This window comes from Esox lucius, chromosome 3 (assembly GCF_011004845.1).
Source record: "Esox lucius isolate fEsoLuc1 chromosome 3, fEsoLuc1.pri, whole genome shotgun sequence".
Classification (NCBI taxonomy): domain Eukaryota; kingdom Metazoa; phylum Chordata; class Actinopteri; order Esociformes; family Esocidae; genus Esox; species Esox lucius.
Window position 1 is genome coordinate 25,568,674 of NC_047571.1, and position 21,237 is coordinate 25,589,910.

The 21,237-nt window shown below is 38.5% G+C and overlaps 2 protein-coding genes across 2 annotated transcripts; one reads left to right on the plus strand and one right to left on the minus strand.

Annotated features, from left to right (window-relative positions):
- Window positions 1–683: 683 nt before the first annotated feature.
- LOC105023505 (immunoglobulin lambda-1 light chain-like) lies at window positions 684–20,691 on the plus strand. The gene is made up of 6 exons (XM_034291339.1): window positions 684–726; window positions 819–896; window positions 1,026–1,136; window positions 4,762–4,818; window positions 19,230–19,544; window positions 20,333–20,691. Exons 1-6 carry the CDS (start codon window positions 690–692, stop codon window positions 20,479–20,481), a joined length of 747 nt encoding a protein of 248 aa, XP_034147230.1. The 5' UTR covers window positions 684–689; the 3' UTR covers window positions 20,482–20,691.
- LOC117594262 (STARD3 N-terminal-like protein) lies at window positions 11,066–14,904 on the minus strand. The gene is made up of 3 exons (XM_034291532.1): window positions 14,683–14,904; window positions 11,649–11,766; window positions 11,066–11,390 (listed from the first exon to the last, which is right to left on the minus strand). The coding sequence occupies exons 1-3, from the start codon at window positions 14,701–14,703 to the stop codon at window positions 11,239–11,241; spliced, it is 291 nt and encodes a 96-aa protein (XP_034147423.1). The 5' UTR covers window positions 14,704–14,904; the 3' UTR covers window positions 11,066–11,238.
- Window positions 20,692–21,237: the final 546 nt, after the last annotated feature.

Consider the following 21,237-nt stretch of genomic DNA (forward strand, 5'->3'; position numbering starts at 1 on the left):
ATGAAACTGCCAAAGGATGACTGCCAAAGATTGGATAGTGGTTTAATAAACCCATCAACTATTTATGACACACTGTTGACTTCAATTATGCAAATCACAGGTATCATTTTGAGGTATCATAAGGTATTTTATTTTGTAGTATTAATAGAAATGCACATGTCATAGAATTAAGCACACGTGAAAATGCATAGAAATGCAATGTGGTGGTGTCGTATGGGATTCTAATTTCATGGAGGCTGCATGGTGGGACGCTTGTTGGTCTAATTATCACCTACACCCTTGATTATTTTCACTCCCTAAACTTTGGGATAAATGTGTAAAGGGTAGAGACGTTGAAATGGAGGGTAGAGTGGAGGGGGCAGGGTTTCATTTGGTATTCAAAGGAAACCTTTGTGCACCACAGGAAGTGACATAATTAAGTTTTCTGACAACTTACCCCAGAAAGTGTTGTCATCTTCATAATCAACTATAAGTAATATATTTCACTAAAGATGTGTAAATATAAAATATGACATACTATCTCATTTATATTAATGTTGTTGGTCAAAACATGTTGATGAAATCAGTCCAACACAGACCTCTAACTGAAGTCTCTCATAGCGTCAGTTGAAGCTCCGCCTCTGTGTTCAGTGTTATATAGGATTAGTAGCTCTGATATCCTCACCTCTTAAACATATAATTCACCAAACATGGACTGTGGTATAATAATATACTCTCTTTTTCTGGGTAAGTGCTTCATCCAACCTGTATGCAAATATTAAAAATATATATGTAGTAACTCTACTGTGAGTTTTTTAGTGATCCATTTCTGTTTTAAGTGTCTGTTTCAGGACAGAATCTGTACCAAGACCAGATATCGGAGACTAGGAGAAAAGGACAAAGGGTCGCCTTCAAATGTAAAGTTACTGGTGAATGTGGAGGCAACTTGGTCCACTGGTACCAGAGGAAAGAGGGTGGACCCTTCACTTGGATTCTATTCATTCAGGATAACAATGTCATGCTTGATAACAATTTTCCTCAGATAGCAGATTTCTCCGCTTCTTTGGAGTCTGGCACATATGAGCTGAAGATCCAGTCAGTTAAAGAGTCCCATTCTGCCACCTACTACTGTGCCTGTTATAAAAGTGGAACCCACAGTGAAAACTGATACACACAGTCTGTACTAAAACTGTGTTTGAGTCAAGTTGTGAATTCATGAGAAAAAATCACCACAAGAAGTGACATCATAGGAGGAATGTTTGAGACAACATACTGTACTACAGCTGGTGTTTCACCTGCCATCTTTATAATCACTTGAACCAAACCATTTTCACTGATAATCTCTTATTCACATTCATATGGTTCATTTATATAGTTCTGTGTTACAGCTTTTACCCAATTCTTAACACATACTGTAATGTATTGTTCTATAACTTTATTTGTAACTTACATCGATCAGTCATAACATTATGACCACTGAAAGGTGAAGTGAATAAGACTGATCATCAAGGCCGGGTGTCTCTGTAAAGCACTTAGTGACAACTGCTGTTGTAAAAAGGGCTTTATAAATACATTTGATTGATTGATTGATTGTTATCATGGCACCTGTCAGTGGGTGGGATATATTAGGCAGCAACTGAACATTCTGTCCTCACAGTTCATGTGTTAGAAGCAGGAAAAATGGGTAAGCATAAGGATCTGAGCGACTTTGACAAGGCCCAAATTGTGAATGCTAGACGATTGGGTCAGAGCATCTCTAAAACTTGTGATGGCAATTCCATCGATCGACAGTCTTAAAGGAGTAATTCTCTTGGCACAATTTAACCATTTATTATTATTTGCAAATAAGAGAGACACGTCAAATGCTTACAAACATAATCGTCCGAGGAGTCTCTAACTCAATACAGGTCATTCAACTGTATTTATTACAGTTAAAAGGGTGTGGTAAGTTGTTGCCCATCTGTCTTGTGTCACATAGGTTTTTACCCAAAGGGAGGGCTGTCCCCCCACCTTATCCTTCTCAACTCCTGAGGAGTCACAATGTCTGGACAGTCAACAGATAGACACTAAAGGATTATACAGATTTACTGATTTACGAGTAACCCTCTAATCCGCTGGTGCCGGTCAAGGATGTCCCCTAGGCAAACATCAGATCCCTCTCGGCATCTTTAACTAGTAACCCATTTTTACATGGATAGGACGACCAAGTATACATACAATAATTTCCACAACAAACTGCAAAAGTTGTCCAAGGAAGGAAAAGCGGTGAACCGGCAACTGGGTCATGGGTGGCCAAGGCTCACTGATGCACATGAGGAGCAAACACTGGCCCATGTGGTCCGATCCAACAGACGAGCTACTGTAGCTCAAATTGCTGAGAAAGATTTACCAGTCAATCTACGTTCCTACTCTCACGTATGGTCATGAGCTTTGGGTCATGACCAAAAGGACAAGATCCCGGATACAGGCGGCCGAAATGAGCTTTCTCCGCAGGGTGGCCGGGCGATCCCTTAGAGATAGGGTGAGAAGCTCGGTCACCCGGGAGGAACTCAGAGTAGAGCCGCTGCTCCTCCACATTGAGAGGGGTCAGCTGAGGTGGCTTGGGTATCTGTTTCGGATGCCTCCGGTACGCCTTCCCGGGAAGGTGTTCCGGTCCCGTCCCACCGGGAGGAGACCCCGGGGAAGACCTAGGACACGCTGGAGGGACTATGTCTCCCGGCTGGCCTGGGAACGCCTCGGTGTCCCCCCGGAAGAGCTGGAGGAAGTGTCTGGGGAGAGGGAAGTCTGGGCATCCCTGCTTAGACTGCTGCCCCCGCGACCTGGCCCCGGATAAGCGGAAGATGATGGATGGATGGATGGATGCTTTGAATGTTTCTTCGTCCTCATTATGTAGTTTTAGTTAGGCGTTGTCCTAACCAACTTTGGGACCTCCCAGAGCCAGGTGCATTCAACAATCATATGAAACACCTTCATTGCAGACAAATGGACTCCAACTAATTATTTGACTTCAAAAGACAATTGGTTGCCCCACAACTCATTCAGGTGTGTCATAGCAAAAGGGGTGAACACTTACGCAATCAATAGTTTATTGTTTTACATTTGTAATTAACTTACAAATCTTTGCAGATATTATGTATTGTTCACTCTGACCCATGGCGTTCACTAGCTCATTGACTTCATTGATGATGTATCTGCTGTTGGAAGCAGTTGGTGGAATTCTGAAGTGCAAAGAAACATCTTGTCTGCTGAAGCTAAGCAAATGCCTCCGAACTCCGAATAGACTTTGTTAAATCATACAGCACGTTGTTCAGGGCCAAAAAAGTAATAGGTTGTAGACATGCCAAATCAATCTCCATATTTAAATACAACTGAACCTTGATTTGCTGAAGCTGTGACTTAAAGCAAAAGGACAGCAAAAACAAATGAGAACTGGTGATGGCTGCATTAGAGGCCTTGCAGAGCATCTTCAGAGAAGATACTCATCATCCAGTGGGGTCAGTGGGTCACAGACTTCAGGCAACTAAATAGTAAATCAAAGTGCTTATTTTGGACATCATAAAAATCTGTCCCAATATGTTTCAAATTAATATGTACACAAAAACTATCAAATAAAAGTAGAGAATGTATGCATTAACCCCACAGTGGGTAAAATGTTTGTGTGCAGATGTTCACAATTGCAAACGTGCATTCATGTGCCTGGGGTTCCTGCATTTTACCCACTGTGGGGTTCCAGCAAAACATCAGACTACTGCAGATTTAGTGTTCATGTGAAAAGCTATGGATATCTTGATTTTTATCAGTACCCTTTTTGAGAAATTGACATTTATTTTTCAACAATGTTTTGAAGCAATTAAAAACATTAATAACACAAATAACTATAACAAGGACGCGTGTGGAAGACCTGTGGAAGCCGGCCTTCTAGTCACGTCGCTCCTCCTCCCACTGCACTGTCCATTCCCTCATTAGGTTGCCTATATTAGTTCCTGTGTTTTTGGGTGTCTTTGTGTGGTATTGTTCTATGTTCAGTGTTGTTCTGGATTTGCCCGTGCGCGGTTGTTTATTACGTGCCATCTAAAAGAAGAACACAATACCATTACGTTGACTACCTCCCTGCATTTGACTCCTTTTTTTGAGAAGCCACATTGTTACAATAACAGAAAAGGTTGACACGTCCTTCGAATTTGGGTTATGTTCAGACCGTGTACCGAACCCTGCCTGCCCGCGTCTCAGCTCTGCGATTATTGCCATTAAACTAAACCTACACCTGCATCGATCTCCCTGAGTCTGCTTCTGGGTCTCACTCCGAGTCTTGTCATTTACTCCTGGGTTAATTGGCTCTCCCTTCACATTCAAAGCTAGACTCATTGATTCCGACTAAATTATTCTTAATTAACGTCTAGATAAATGCAATCTCATTACTTAAAATCTGCTACTCTGTAAGTAATCTGTGCTTCAGTAAGCCCTTTTAGCTATAACTCCCCTTTTAAAGTAAACTAGATGATATGTGACCACTGCACCTGTTCAATCATTCTCATCCGTGTCCCAACTGCATGATTTGTGATTTTATGTTTATTTTTGTCTATTTGTATTCGTAAAAAAAAAAAAAAAAGAGATGGTTCTCAAGTGGTTATTAAATAACGCTTCAATAAAAAATACTGTAAAATCTTTATGTTGATTATGTGAATATCACAAAAACCATGTGAAAGTACATTCAGGTGCTCTACCATTCAAATAACACAAGACCAATCAACACACAATGCAGACTCCTTTTTGACATGGGAGTTTTCACTGTGTACAATGTAAAGATATTTGGCACCGGGACAAGACTTTATGTGACAGGTAAGAGTTTTTGGCAGATAAAGCAATAGTTTTTATTAGTTATTATTTACGAATAATCTCTCTGATCTGTTTCTAAATTTATTGTAAAATCAGGATTATTTAATGATGTGCTGTTTATGATCATAAACTGTGCCACTGATGATTCACAGAAAGGTTTTAAATGTGTTTGGAGAGTTAAATGTGCGGTAACAATTTAAACTAATGTCATACATGCCAAGGTTCCAACTCAAAGAGATTAATACAAGATAAAAAGTTAATTGATAAAGGATGGTTGAAATTAAACTAAGAACCTTAGTGAAAACAAAAACAAGCTCATTTTGAGATTCTTGCCCTTGTTACTAAAACCAAGAGATGCTTCAATGGTTTGGGTTGGAATTTCATATAACATTTAAAAAGGGTTAAAACATAACTCAGGATTTGACCTGGTTTTATGACAACTGATTCAATTATCATATAGACAAGTGCTAGAACATTTTGGATTTCTGTAATTTCATATTGACAAAATATAGCTAGACAAATACAAATACTACAGGACATCACAATTCGATAATTAGTTGTAAATATTGTTACTGATGGTTGATATTGTTTTATGAAATTAATAATTTACTTTGTTAGACAGTAAAGCTGGTGATAAAACAAATGCTTATTAATTTGTATTTCTTCTAAAAACCAGACCAGGAAGTCCAAAAACCCATTGTGTCGATCTACCCACTGTCTAACCCTGAACCAAAGGGAAACACCACCCTGCTGTGTTTGGCTAAGGACATGTTTCCAGACGTAGTCAAAATCTCATGGAAGATGAGGAATGAGAATGGCACAGCAGAAGAGATGCCTCAAGAAGAGAAGGAACAGCTGGAACAGATAGAACAGATGGATGAAGGACAGACGACCAGTATGATCATCATTGATGGAGAGAAGGCCGATGTTAATAAATACATCTGTTGGGTGGAGCATGAAGTATGCAATATACCTGACACAAGAACAGAAACAGGTACACAAATATAAAGTATTTAACTGTTTGTTGGTATTTGTTTTATATAAATTTTCCCGCCTAAAGTAGTGTTACTGGGATGTTAAACAGGGACGTTAATCTCCCCCACCCAACATTTACAAAATGTTAAATATTTATGTCATTTTGATCAAGCTTGCTCTTGCAAATAAGTACTATTATAATTTTTGTTAAAACGAATATATTTTTAGCTAATTTGTTTAAGACATTGTTGAACATAATATGATGCACAATCATTATACCCCAACCAAAGCATTCAGTTCTGCCACCAACAGTCTTTTAATAATATAATGATAAATAATAATACCTTTATTAGTATTGCACTTACACAAAGTGCTTTACACACAATAAAAATGAAAATACATTAAAATTATAAATTATAAAAACAAGGTAAAGGAAATAAAAAGAATAAACAGAATATAAAATCACTGTGAGAAAATATTTGTAAAAGCCATCTCATAAAAATTAGTTTTTAGGTAAGATTTAAAAGAATGCACTGATGTAGCATCTCTGATATTCTGTGGTAGGCTGTTCCAGAATCTAGGGGTCCGTATAGCAAAGGCCCGGTTCCCATTAGTTTTCAGTCTAGACTCTGGGACAGCCAGAAGTCCTTTTTCAGCTGATCTGAGAGCCCTAACGTTGCAGCATGTCACTAATGTAATCAGGTGCCAGACCATGTAGTGCCCTAAAAGTGATAAGTAGAATTTTAAAATCTACTCTAAAATTCACCCGTAACCAATGCAGAGCAGCCAACACTGGGGTTATATGAGACCTTGATTCAGTCTTTGTAAGAAGTCTGGCAGTTGAATTCTGTACAACTTGACCTATTGTTGAGGCATGTAAACAAAGCATTACAGTAGTCTAGGTGAGATTAAATGAAAGCATGTATGATTTTCTCAGTGTCATCAAAAGATAAAACCAATCTTATTTTAGCAATGTTTCTTAGTTGGTAAAAGCATGATCGCACCAGTGGTTTTGTGTTACTGGATCAAAGAAAACTCCCAGATTGCAGGCCACAGGCACAATATTTTTTGTTAAGATCCTAAGCCCAACCAAACCTCAACTGAAATAGATGGGGGGCCAATAATTAAAAGTTTTATCAGTGTTCAATGGAAGAATCGTATTGGACATCCAGTTTGTAACTTCTTCAAGGCAATTATGCAGAACACACAACTTGCTCAAATCATTTAACTTAACCGACAAATACAACTGCGTATCATCTGCATGACAATGAAATGAACCTAATACTATTTAATGGAAGCATATAGAGAGAAAAAAGGATTGGCCCCAGGAAGGAACCCAGCGGAATACCACATATGACAAGAACAGAGGAAGACGTATAATTGTTAATGGACACTACAAATGCTCTATTTGACAAACATGAACCTATCTAGTGCAATCTAAGTCTTAAAATGTTGCAATCCAGTGGTGGAACCAGTTTCCCCATGATGCTAAGACAGCAAAGTCCTCCATTTTCTGAAAATCCTAAAAAAAAAACTCCTTCCAGTCCTGGGAGAACTGTCATTCCAGTCCTGTGAGAACTGTCATTCCAGTCCTGGGAGAACTGTCCTTCCAGTCCTGGGAGAACTGTCCTTCCAGTCCTGGGAGAACTGTCCTTCCATCGTCAGAAACAGTTTTCCATGAATAATTCTTAACCAAACTGACTGAGCAGTTAAGACAAAACAATTATACCAAAAGTGTCAAATGTGAGCAATTGCAGTAATATTGGTTAGGAATAATTTGTATGAAAATATTTGAGCTTATTTAAATGTGCCACTGCAAGGGCTGTGAAGACCTTTACAATAAAGACTTATTTTTAGGTGTCTTACTCATTTTATAATTTTTCCTTCCCAGAATCCATCGACGCCATGTGTCGTCTGAACCTGGCTTTTCTGGCTTATACGTTGATGATAGCTAAGAGCCTGGTGTACTGCTGCGGGTTTGGTCTCCTGCTTCAACTCAGGAACATGGGAAGTAGACATCTGTTTAAGTTGTCAATTTGTTACAAGTGAAATCAAGAACAATTTGTTACAAGTGAAATCAAGAACAATATTTTAGATCCATGTTAGTGTATCTAAAATAGAAGTCTCATGTTGTTTTCATGTGATTTAATGCCAACATTAAAAAAAAACTATTATCCTTGTAATGGGACGGGAACACAAATATAATACATCCCATTAAAGTAGTAGCCCACATTTCAACTGTATATCTTTAAAAACAATTCCTGCCATTAATTGTCGATATTATGCTTTCAATAAAAAAAAAATGCTAATTCCTACTAAGCAAAGAAATTGTTGAGTGTCTGCTAAATGAATAAAAGAAAATAGTCCATTAATTAATTTGTTATTGTTCTGGTTTTTTTGTGTTGTTTGTTAAATTAATATGGCTTGTAGTTCATTGATAATGAAGAGTTGTAGATTGGTTTAATAATTACTGGTACAGTACCAAAATAGGTTAGAGTAGGACAACCTATTTTGGCAGAGTATTGTAAAGATTGTATAGTATTGTAAAGATAATATGATCATAAAAAATTAAAGGCTACTAAAAAATATTTTGTCAGGTCACCTATTTTAAACTACACTGTTTGCTCAAAGCTACATTTTCCGACACAGGTGTTACACCACACTCAATAGCGGTTGGAATATGTGGTTTTTATTTGGTTTTATTATGAAAGATGAAATAGTAGTTATTGGAAACAAGGTTAAACATTTAATGAGTTGGTTATTCAAAGCTGCTGGGAGTTTGTTTCTTACACCCTATTCTCTTTCTGGTGATTTCTTGCCACCAAATTCCATAAAAAGACAGCAATGGGCAAATTATAATGTTGCCGTAGCTTATAGTTCTATTATTAGTATTCTAGGCCTATGGAAAATAAGCATTTTTTTTCCTTTAATGCACAATTCTTACATCGAAAACACTCAATTACACACAAAGTTGATGAGGAGCAAAACATTTTTTTTTACAACAATAACCATTAATGCAGTCTCCACAAAAAAGGGGGACGTTGTCTTTACACATTTAAATCTTGCAATAGCGCTGAACTTCGGCAATTAAGGTCAAGATTCTACCCGACTAGACTTTTTAGATTATAGTCATTTATAAAAATGGGTTATGTGAGACCACGTCAGAGAACGCAGACAACTTGTAATCACTTCAGCCCAGCACCTCCTCATCTAACTTCTTGACTTGTAGGATTGTTTGAGACCTGCTCTCCGGACAGGGGAAAAAACTGCACAATCAAATCATTTCAGAACAAACTGTGAACAAACCGTTTCTAGACACGTGTTGGTCATTCTCACCAGGGTCATAACCTGACCGCAGTCTGGTGTCTTAACCTTGGATGGCCACTGGCATGCTGGAAAAGTCTGCTCCTCACAGATAAGTACTGGTTTGTACAGGACATTAACTCATTGAAATTAAAATCATTGATATTGCTGCATCCTGCGTTGATATCTTTTTATTCAGTGTTCCTGTCTTCTTCAAAAACATTGTCCAGTGATTTTAATGGTTGTATGATTACATTCCCGTGATGAAAAAAGAAATGTCTGTCATAAAAATAAAAAAAATTCTTAAATGAGTTCTCTATGGAATGCCTTTGGACATACAGATTACTGATTGATCAGATCTTGTTACATATTAACAATACAAATAATAAACATGAAATATATACGACATATAGTTGTGTTGGTTATGTAGACTATTCAACATTTTCCTCCATGACAGACAGCATTCCAAAGTTGATCACGATTTAAAAAATGTTTTCCATCAACTGGATGTTATCCAGCAATTGACATTGAAGTGACATCCAAAATGGTTCAACAGCCTACAGACACATTTAAAATGTCCCATGCTGACCTCTAAGTCATTAATGCACTGGTTTTGGAGCCATGGAGTTTCAGCAAGATTTAAAAATCCTTCAAAACCAAGTTTGCAAGGACCTGCTGTGAAGTAACAGATTGTAGTTGGATGCATTCACACGCTACGAACTCGTTGAGGAACGCTCACTGGCTAATGGCCAACAATCTTTGTCAACCACAAACCGCTGTATGGTCTTGGCCACCGTGTTGCAGCTCAGTTTCAGAGTCTTGGAAATCTTCTTATAGCCTAGGCCATCTTTATGTAGAGCAATAATTATTTTTTTCAGATCTTCAGAGAGTTCTTTGCCTGAGGTGCCATGTTGAACTTCCAATGAACAGTATGAGGGAGTGTGAGAGCGATAACACCAAATTTAACACACCTGCTCCCCATTCACACCTGAGACAGTATGCACACAGTCAAGGAAAAAAGTGAACAATTGTCTTGTTTAAAACTCTGGGCTTCAGTGAGGAGATTAAGGGATATGAGGCAGTGTACAGGATGAACAGGCTGAGGAACGTGGGTTCTCTGAGCAGGAATACAGAACATGCAGTGGTTGTAAGGCAAAGTCTTCCTCCACGGTTAGAAGCGGCAGCTGTGGCGAGAGACTGGGAAACTTTGGGTGCCGTCACTCAAAGCCGTGACCTTCAAACGGGTTCCACCTTTAGAACACCCCAATGGAAATACATTAACTTTCTGTCATCAATATATAAAAAATTGTCAGAAACAAATGTACAGCTAACACTACCTTCCAGGCTGAACATTAAACTGGTACTAAAAGGAAGCAGCATTTAACACAGTCAACAAAAATATGAATATAAACCAAAGTTGACTGTGTTCTCGTTTTCACACAAATAAATTATCTTTAACAAGGTGGAACTTGACATTTAAGTCATTTAGTAAACACTCTTATGCAGAGACACAGCTAGTGCATACAGTAAGATAACTAGGTGGTCCAACCACACAACTTATTACATTACATTTGTTAACATTGTTTAACATGGCTGGAGGGATGCATAGTACACTAGACTATAAGCAGGTGTTTTTAGTACACTAACAGCTGAACAGTGTTTTCACACTTGCTAAATAGTTGTCATGAGGAAAGTGAAGAGTGGCCTTTTGCTCTGGACATTGTCCCCGACCCGATGCAACACATTTCCCAGCATCTGTGAACTCAAAAGACAGATAACTTTTTTGAGAGGTACAGATAGTACCTTTTTACTTTGAAACTGCTGAGCCTACTCCAGGTCACGTTTATCATCCAGCAGCTCATCATCAGAATCTATAAAAAAGAACAAGCACAAAAAAACAAATACCAAGCAGACACATAAAATGAAAAAAAAAGATATGCGTATACTGGATTAAAACATGTTAAATATCTTGTCTTGGTTTCCAGGGAGCTTCTCAAAATGTCAGAGCAGTCAGTAGAGTCAGAAATGCATAGTTTATGTGGTCTAACAGACACCAATACACTGTCACCATAAAGAGATTAAAACGAATAATCGGCTACAACATTTACTGCGGAAAGTAACCCATAACAAGACACAGAATGTCAGTTAGATTTCAGTTGAAACATTTGATTCCAACAAGAAGCCTTTTGGGTCCTCACATGCTACAGACTCGGGTGGGGAGTAAAATTGCCCATCTGAAAGCAGTCCTGGGTGCACAAAGGAGGCCCTCTCTGGGGCGTCCATTACAGAACAATATCCTAAAGTGATTAAAACACATAGATGACACAGTAAGCATCACTGTATGATGTAGTAAGACCAATGTAAACCCAAAGATACACTGATGAAAAGTGGTACACTTAATGTAAGTGGTAAAGAAGATCAGGAAGCACAATTGCTGGCTTGTTTGTCATCAAACACAATGGTTTGGTGTTAATGGTTAATAAACAAATTAAACTTTCACAATGAAGGGGACATTAATGGGAATGTAGGAGGGGAGGGAAGACTTTCTGACTCACTGTTCTCAATGTCAGCCTCCAGAGGCAGGACCTTGAAGTCCAGGAGCCACGTCTCTATCCAGGCCAGGATGAAAGAGATGATGGGCAGCAGGTACCCAAATGTCCCCTGGGACAGGAGCTGAAACAAACAATATTAAATTAAATCTAACTTACTTTACTGCAAACACACGGTTATTGTTTTATGTGTCCACTATCCACAATAGATCAGAAAAATAATTCATAAAAACAGATTATATACATATTTATATATATATATATATTTACTATAATCAATATTAACTCATAAAGCACAGCCATGCAAATAGTCTACATTCAATTCATCGTTTGAGTAGACAGGCACAGTGAACACAACACAAGACCTACACTTGTCCTCTTATTAAAAGGCAACAGCATCACCTAGTGGATAAATAGGATTTTGGGACATTAACCAGTTCACCTACCGCTATGGCCCAACAGTGGCGTAGTTTACACACAGCATAGGCCAAGATCAAGCCTGCAAACCGTAATACAGCCAGGAGCTACAGGGACAAGTGGTTGGGGGGAGTGGGTTTGAGAAAGAAGGAGAATCAGTCGTTCTCATTATTTCTCATTTTAGCCTGATCTAGATAACAGATGACTAATGTAGCTGGACTGAGCCAAACTCCTGAGGAAGACATCAATGGTCTTACAAAAATGTCAAAGAAGGAGGCGTGGTAGTCATAGTGTAAAACCTCCTTGTCAATCATAGAGTCAACAAACAGGTGCAGGGCAGATCAGACTGTGGTGATTCCATACTGGTGGAAAATGTGGTAAAGACATTTAGATGATTCTCAGAGGCGTTGACAGAACTTACTGGAAATGAAGCGGCTTAACCACAGATTGATTTACAGTTTTTATTTTGGGTTACATGCAGCAGGATGTTTTTCACACTTGCTAATAAACATGGTGGTGGCATAATTGCTGTTTGATCAGTGACAGATAAGTGGTTTCCAGTCATGTTGGATTATCTACTCTTCAACAAGAGTCTTTTGGTATATGTTTCCGTATTTTAATTATTGGTAAACATGCCCTTATTGCCTCAAATTTAACCCTAGATTCTACTTAACGAAGCAGTCAAGAAGCAGTTTTTTAGCAATGTTTATGTCAGTGGATATGTGACATGGTCATGGTGTGCTCTTTGCAATAAACAGCATGTCATTACTTATAGTAACTTAAGTGAATAATAAACATTTAATGGTTTGAAAATGATTTTAATTCATAACAAACTGAACATCAGTAATAGCAGATCCTACAGCCAAAACATTTTAATATCAAAAATACCTTTATTCAGCTTGATTTCTGAAAATATGATACATAATAGCACTGTTCTTCATTGCAGGCTCCCTGGTGACCTTCGGTGTAGTCCCATAATACAGTACAACGTAGTCCTTAACTACTGTAAAAAAACTACAAAAAATTAATAACTAAGAGACTATCCAGGGCTCTTTACATTACAGTAATTCATTTCACATTAGGAATCTACTTTTAAATAAATAAAAATATAGTTATGTGTACAGTTTCTGTTAATTCTTTGTTATAGTTCCCTTAAAGTATTACAGTATATTACAGTATTAATCATCTCAAGTGTTCATACTGACACCATTTCAATTGATAAGCTAGTAACGCGATCGCCAGGTATTTGTTTACTTAGCTATCTATTACTAGGGCCTATCCTGCCTTCCACAAATTAGCAACTAGCTTATCAATGTATGAGACAGGTCAATCTTACCGTAGTCGTTAGTGGTACAATCGCGCAACATGGAGTTCTATCACATAACTGCTGTTCTTTTTCTTGTAATGCAAGCAAAGTACAAAGAAAGAATAAAAACAACAGGCATAACTGCCAGAGGTTAGGGTATACTTAGAGGTCAGGGTGGATTGCTGAACTTTGTAATGAGCTGGTACAGAGTTTGACATTGTCGTTTGTCTGCTATTTCTGGATGGCAAAGTATCAGCATGTTGAAAAGGTTTTGAATCTGAATTTTGAAACAGAATTTTTGAACTGAATCGGAATTTTTTAACTAAATCTGAATGCATCTGAAAACCTTAAAGCAATAATAACCATATTCGAACTGAATATTGAATTTGTTTGAACAAATTTATTGAACATATTGAATGTGAATTCTGTAATCATTGTAAAATGAATTTTAAAACTGGATGCAATATTCAACCAATTTAATTAGAAAATAAATGTTCTGTTTTGCAAAATGCCACAGTGTTCTGTCATGACAAAAAAATAAATACTTTAATATGAGAAATGTCAAATACAGACAAAAAGTCTGTAGGGTTTTGCGGACTCTTCCCAGTCTTAATTTAGATTGGTAGGCTTATGTAGTCTTATGTAGGCTTATGTAGTCTTTTATCTGTCTCACATCATTGTTTATTACATTATTTAAAACCACAGCTAAGTGGATTTATGTCAGATGTTGCTTTTGAGTCAAAAGGTTAACTAAAAGGAATCAGCAATAATTCTACAACATAATTGTATTTAAAGCAGTCTTGCTTCTAGAAATAGACCCAGATCAGGGATGGGTAACTATTTTTACGGCCTCCAAAACAGTTTCCGAAATAATTAAGAAATTAAAGACAACTGTTAGTAGGAAATAAAATAATCTGGGAAGTTCTTTGTCAACAACAAGAAGTGACACTCAGTGTTTGAAGAGTTGTCACGCGCCCCGAGTGATTGTTTCACTTCAGATCTTCCTCTTCAAATGAACACAGTATTTAGGTTCAACGGAGAACCCTTTGCATGTCTCTAGGCTCTGTTTTCATTATTTACTCATTATATTTAAGTAAATGTCCATCAACAAAATATTTGTTTATCTACTCACCAGGGGAGTCATTAAGCAACTGAAAATGCCTGCAGGAAAATTGTGTACCAACTCACTTTTAATATATGATTGATTCCCCTTTTAATCTTAATAATCAATTCAAGCCATAATTCAGTAATGATCTGTAAAATCTACCTAATGTGTGGTGAAATATTATCTTTTTATTAACTTTATTAGTTACTTACTGATGTTGCTGGTGGAAACATGATTAAGGAATAAGTCCAATACCGACCTCTAACTGAAGGCTCTCATAGCGTCAGTTGAAGCTCCGCCTCTGTGTTCAGTTTTATATAGGATTAGTAGCTCTGATATCCTCACCTCTTAAACATATAATTCACCAAACATGGACTGTGGTATAATAATATACTCTCTTTTTCTGGGTAAGTGCTTCATCCAACCTATATGCAAAAATGTAAATGGAGTAACCCTACTGTGAGTATTTTAGTGATCCATTTCTGTTTTCAGCGTCTGTTTCAGGACAGAATCTGTACCAGGACCAGATATCAGAGACCAGGAAGGAGGGACAGAGTGTCTCATTCAAATGCAGATTTACTGGATGTAGCACAGTCCACTGGTATCAGTGTAGAGAGGGTGAACCCTTCACCTGGATTCTTTCGGTTCATGATCAAGTTACCTCAGACACCACTCATCCTCAAAGAGCGGATTTCACTGCTACGAAGCAGTCTGACTTTACTAATCTGAATATCCAGTCAGTTCATGTTTCCCATTCTGCCACCTACTACTGTACCTGTTATCAAAGTGGATCCCACAGTGAGAACAGATACACACAGCCTGTACTAAAACTCTGTGGTTTTAAGCAAGATGTGAATTATTTACAGGAAGTGACAATCAGAGAACTGTTTGAGATAACACACCCCAGCTAATATTACCTCACATCCACCTAGTCAACCATATAACCAATCAAACCTTATTATTTGCAACTAAATAGTAAATAAAAGTGCTGGGAGTCTACTCACTGGCAGTTACATTAAGCCTCTTAGCCACAACCGCTTTGCCGATCGGTGCCAACCACCTACTCTTCTCCTGCCCACTGGACAGTGTTTATGGCTATCCACGCACGATATCAAACTCAGTCTCCCCTGCAAAAACCTCATGCTATCCTTCATCGGCCCTTTTAAAATCCTACATCGTCTCAACCCAGTCACCTAAAGGCTCAAACTACCACGCCATTATCGCATTTACTCCTCCTTCCATGTGTACTTACTAAAACCGGGGGGGGGGGGGGTACTGTAAGGTCCAGTCAGAGACCACGTGCTACTCTCGCACAACCTTCAATCACACACACAAACTCCATCTCCTGAACATCACTCATGCCCTAGATCCCAATCACCAGAATACTAGTCACCTTCCCATTACGTCTCACTATTTAGTTCTCCCTCAGTTCATCACTCTTTGTGAGGTATTGTTTGCATTCTGTAACACACTGTACTAAGACTGCTGTTTGCTTAGCAACTTATATTATACTTCTCAGTCTACCCATGTTTTGACCAGTTTCATCTGAAACCAGCGAGTTTTATGATTCCTGCCCAGACCTTCTGTTCTTCTGCCAGTGTATGTTTGGATACCTGTGTAGGACCACTAAGTCTTCTAAGTCTTCATCCATTTGTCATTCTTGGTGCTGAATAAAAACTACAACTGCGCTCGACTGTGAATCAGTGTCACCTGTTTTTTGTGCTAATGAAAGTGACAACATGTATACTGGAGAGGCAAGACAACCCCCACAAAGGGAATGGTTTTGCAGGTGGTGGCCACAGACAATTGTTCTCTCATTATCCTTCCTGACAGATTCTTCTCGAGTTTTGTGTTTTCCTGGTTTCCTTGTCACTACAGGTAGCATGAGGCAGTACCTGCAGCCCATTCAGGTTTCACAGGCAGTCCAGCTCCTCCAGGATGGTGCATCCATACATGCACTTGCAAAAAGGTTACAGTTACATCAACCCAGCAGCATGACTGGTATCTGCTCCTTTGTGTGAGAACAGGAGGAGCACTGCCAGAGCCCTACAAAATGACCACCAGCAGGTGACAGTGGTTTGCATGTTTCTGACCAAACTAAGACCTTTCACCTCTGCTTAGGATATGAATGCCTGATGAAGACCTGAACATCATACTCCTATTCGATCAATGAATTTGCCACAAGTGGACTCCCAAGATCTGAGCTGACACATGACATATTTCACTACTTGGACTTGGACTTCACTTGGACTACGCCATTGGTTTTTACTAAGGGCAATGTGGTGTCAGGAATGTGTACCCTATATTGGAATGAATTAGCATTAGCCATAAGGTATCTTCGTAAATACATGTGCATTAAATTGGATAAAGGAATTTCAACATCCACCACGGTACACCATCTTCCAAACAAGAACCCAGACCACACTGGCTCCAACACTTCTTCCAAACCAGAAACCAGAACACACTGGCTCCATCACTTCTTCCAAACCAGAACCCAGACCACACTGGCTCCAACACTTCTTCCAAACCAGAAACCAGAACACACTGGCTCCATCACTTCTTCCAAACCAGAACCCAGACCACACTGGCTCCAACACTTCTTCCAAACCAGAAACCAGAACACACTGGCTCCATCACTTCTTCCAAACCAGAACCCAGACCACACTGGCTCCATCACTTCTTCCAAACCAGAACCCAGAACACACTGGCTCCATCACTTCTTCCAAACCAGAACCCAGAACACACTGGCTCCATCACTTCTTCCAAACCAGAAACCAGACCAATATGCCTTCATCACTTCTTCCAAACCAGACCCCAGACCACACAGGCTCCATCACTTCTTCTAAACCAGACCCCCGACCAATGTGGCTCCATCTCCCGATTAGGAACATCATATGCATTACCACTGCAACCATCAGCTGCTGCCATAACAACAGACTTTCACTGTGGTCCACCACTGCTGCAAACTGAACTGTTCTAACCGGATAATTTGACAATGAGCCAGATACAGTGAGGGGCGTTGTGTATTTCAATAACCCAATGTGTTTGTTTGAAAGATTTGACAGTAACATTGATATTTGGCTTGACTGCTCACTCTCATTCAATACCTACATCGCCCACCGGCAGTCTGAAGTTAAATCCAATATTGGTTTCCTGTTCCACAACAATCTTTTACAAACTTGTAAAAAAGACCATTCTCCCAATCCTCAGCTCATCCTGCCACCAAGATGTAATTTATCTCTGCCATCCACTTTGAAATCTCGGCCCCTTCAACACAGTGAACTTTACACCCCAGTTAACTGTCTCTCCCTCAACACTTGACAGCAGACGCACTGGTATCAACTTATTTACGTATAAGTAACTTTTAGACAAATGCCATCTGACTTCTTAACATTTGCTACTTTATTAGTAACTTGCGCTCCATTAAGACCCTTTAGCTCAAACTCCCCTTACTTCTTCTAAAATAAATTCAATATGTTGATATTTGACCCGCTGCACCTGCTGAATCAACTACTCGTCTGTACACGTCCCAACTGCATTTATTGTAATTTGATGTTCATTATTGTCTATGCATACAGACAGAGTGCACAATTTATTCCCAAATTACAGGGATCAGGCAAAAAGAGTGAACAGGTTAAACAAGCATGGTCGAGAACTCAGGTGTTCAGGTCGAAGGCAAAAGTACAAGACAGCAGACAAGCAGGGTAATCCAGGAAACAGGCAGAATGGCCCAAGAGGCTGGTCACAGGGACAAAAATACAGGATGAAGGAGAGAAAAACAATGAGCAAAAACACAGTACACATAGGATGATAACGATTTCAAACAACAGGCTTCACATGTATGCAAAACAATACCACACAAAGAGTGGCGAACCAAGGGAGAACCAAATAGTGAGAGGTAATGGGAAACAGGTGACTGGTATCCAGTTGATTGGGATCTGGGGTGTGAGCAACGTTCAGTAGAGGGAGGTTGTGTGTGTGTTTGTGTGTGTAGGTGCCTATATTTACTACAGACTGTAAAATCATTATGTTGATCATGTGAATAGCACAGAAACCATGTGAAAGTACATTCAGGTGCTCTACCATTCAGTAGACACAAGACCGATCAACACTCAATGTAGACTGGTTTTTGACATGAGAGTTTTCACTGTGAGCTGGGTGAGAGTATTTGGCTCTGGGACAAGACTTTATGTGACAGGTAAGAATCAATATCTCAGATTTCTGGCAGATAAAGTGATAGTTGTAATTTGTAATTATTTTAAATAATCCCTCTGTTTTCCAATGTATTGCAAAATGAGGATTGTTTTACAAAGTTGCGCTGTTTGGGATCATGGCCTGTAAAACTGATTATTCTAATAAGATGTTTTTTGTATGTGTTTGGAAAAACTTCATACATCCCAAGGTTCTAACTCAACTTTAGTTCCTCACAAAGATTATTAAATAATATAGAAAAAATATATTAAATTAAGGATTCTTAACAACTATTTTTGTGAATTCCCCTTGATAATACTGAAACTAAAAGATATTTCAATGGTTTGGGAAGGAATTACTTTTCATGTGGCCTTAACATTTAAAAACAAAACAACTCAGGATTAGACCTGGTTTTATAACTGATTCAGTTAGCAGAAAGAAAAAAAATAGACATGAGCTGGTACGTATTTCGATTCTGTAATTGTTAACTTTATATCAACAAAATAAAGTTTGGTGTAAAACAAATACAAATAGACATCACAAACACATTTTTTCTCCTAAAAACCAGACCAGGAAGTCCAAAAACCCATCGTGACGATCTACCCACTGTCTAACCCTGAGCCAAAAGGAAACACCACCCTGCTATGTTTGGCTAAGGACATGTTCCCAGACTTAGTCAAGATCTCATGGAAGATGAGGAATGAGAATGGCACAGCAGAAGAGATGCCTCAAGAAGAGAAGAAACAGCTGGAACAGATGGATGAAGGACAGACGACCAGTATGATCATCATTGATGGAGAGAAGGCCAATGTTAATAAATACATCTGTTGGGTGGAGCATGAAGTATGCAATAAGCCTGACACAAAAACAGAAACAGTAACAGGTACACAAATATAAAGTATTTAACTGTTTGTTGGTATTTTTCTTATGTAAATATACATCTTAAAGTACTATAACTGGGATGTTAAATTAAGACGTTAGTCTCCACCATCCAGTATTTAGAAAAGTTTAAAAATGTATTACATTTTGATCAAACCCAGGCCCCTTTAGACTCTGTGTTAATTCTTTTGACACTACAAATCAACTATGTGATATGAAGCTTTACAGATTGCTCTTGCAAATTAGTTATATTATAATTTTTGTTATAAGAACAATGGATTTTTAGCAAATTTGTTTAAGACATTGTTGAACATAATATTATGCACAATCATTCCACCCCAACCAAAGCATTCAGTTCTGCCGCCACCAGTCTTTCTGCCACCTCAGCTCAATGGAGGGGAGCTCCCTCTCAACCCAGTCAAAGTTCTCTGTCTCAGCATCCCAGTGGTGGAACCAGCTTCCCCATGATACTAAGACAGCAAAGTCCTCCATTTTCCTAAATCAAAACCCCTTTACAAAGAATCTTAAAGCAATAGCCCTTTAAAAATCTTGAAAGGTGATATTCTGTTAAATCATATCAACGTAGTGTGGTTGATTCATCCTATTAGGATCTATGTACAGAACATAAATATGGAGGAGGAGAAACCCACCTCAAATATCTCTAACAGACCATTTAGGTAAAACAATGTCAAAACACTGAGCCGTCACTTGAAATCAGACAGGCTGTAAAGTCATTTACAATAAAGACCTATTTTTAGGTGCCTTCATCATTTTACAATTTTTCTTCCCCAGAATCCATCAACACCATATATAATCTGAACCTGGCCTCGCTGGCTTATACAGTGATGATAGTGAAGAGCCTGGTGTTCTGCTGTGGGTTTGCTCTCCTGCTTCAACTGAGGAACATGGGAAGTAGACCTTGCGGCCTCACATTCAATTAACACCTACTGGGTCTGAGTTGTCCACTAATTCCAGGTAAAATCAAGAATAATTTGAACTATGTCAATGGAGTTGAAATGAAAGATCCATATTTTTTCTTGGGACTTACAAGTCAACACAGGATTACAAAAACTGCAGAATAATATAATTCAAACATAATCATTTGGAGTTGTAGTGGGAAGCATCGGTGTAGGTTTGTTTGTATATTGGAGGGGGGGGGGGGGTCAATAAATCCCAGGATATTCACTCTTTTCCACGGGGGGATATTGACCTGTCTGTGATATTGGGGGGGGGGGGGGGGGTCATGACCCCTCTGTCCCCTTCTCATTCTATGCCCCTGGTGTGATGGGAGTAAAAATCATCCCATTGAAGTAGCCCATATTTCAGCTGTATTGCTTTTAAATGCCAAAAACATTTTAGTCATAGATTTTCTATTTATTGTTTGTATTGTGCTTTTAATAAAAAAAAACTGATTATTGCTACTGAGTAAACAAATTATTTGTAGTGTCAGCTAAATTAATAAATGTGATTTGTCCATTAAATCATTATTGTTCAGTTTTTTTACATTAATATGGCTTGTAGTTCATTGTTTATGAAGATTAGTGATTGCTTTAATACTTACTGTAGCAGTACAAAAATAGGTTAGAGTAGGACTAAATATTTGGCAGAGTATTATAAAGCTTGTAAAGTTCCATGAGAAAAATATGACCATAAAAGAAATTAAAGGCTACTGAAAAATTATTGTTTTTATTGTCAGG

Excerpts from the sequence above, each read along its gene's own strand:
- LOC105023505 (XM_034291339.1), top strand. The coding sequence starts at position 690 with ATGGACTGTGGTATAATAATATACTCTCTTTTTCTGG. Across the intron at positions 897-1,025 it reads ACAAAGGGTCGCCTTCAAAT|CAGATTTCTCCGCTTCTTTG; the intron begins GTAAAGTTACTG and ends TTCCTCAGATAG. Across the intron at positions 4,819-19,229 it reads GACAAGACTTTATGTGACAG|ACCAGGAAGTCCAAAAACCC; the intron begins GTAAGAGTTTTT and ends CCTAAAAACCAG.
- LOC117594262 (XM_034291532.1), bottom strand. The coding sequence starts at position 14,703 with ATGTTTCCACCAGCAACATCA. Across the intron at positions 11,767-14,682 it reads TGTTTCCACCAGCAACATCA|CTCCTGTCCCAGGGGACATT; the intron begins GTAAGTAACTAA and ends TGTTTGTTTCAG. Across the intron at positions 11,391-11,648 it reads GGAGGCTGACATTGAGAACA|GATATTGTTCTGTAATGGAC; the intron begins GTGAGTCAGAAA and ends TAATCACTTTAG.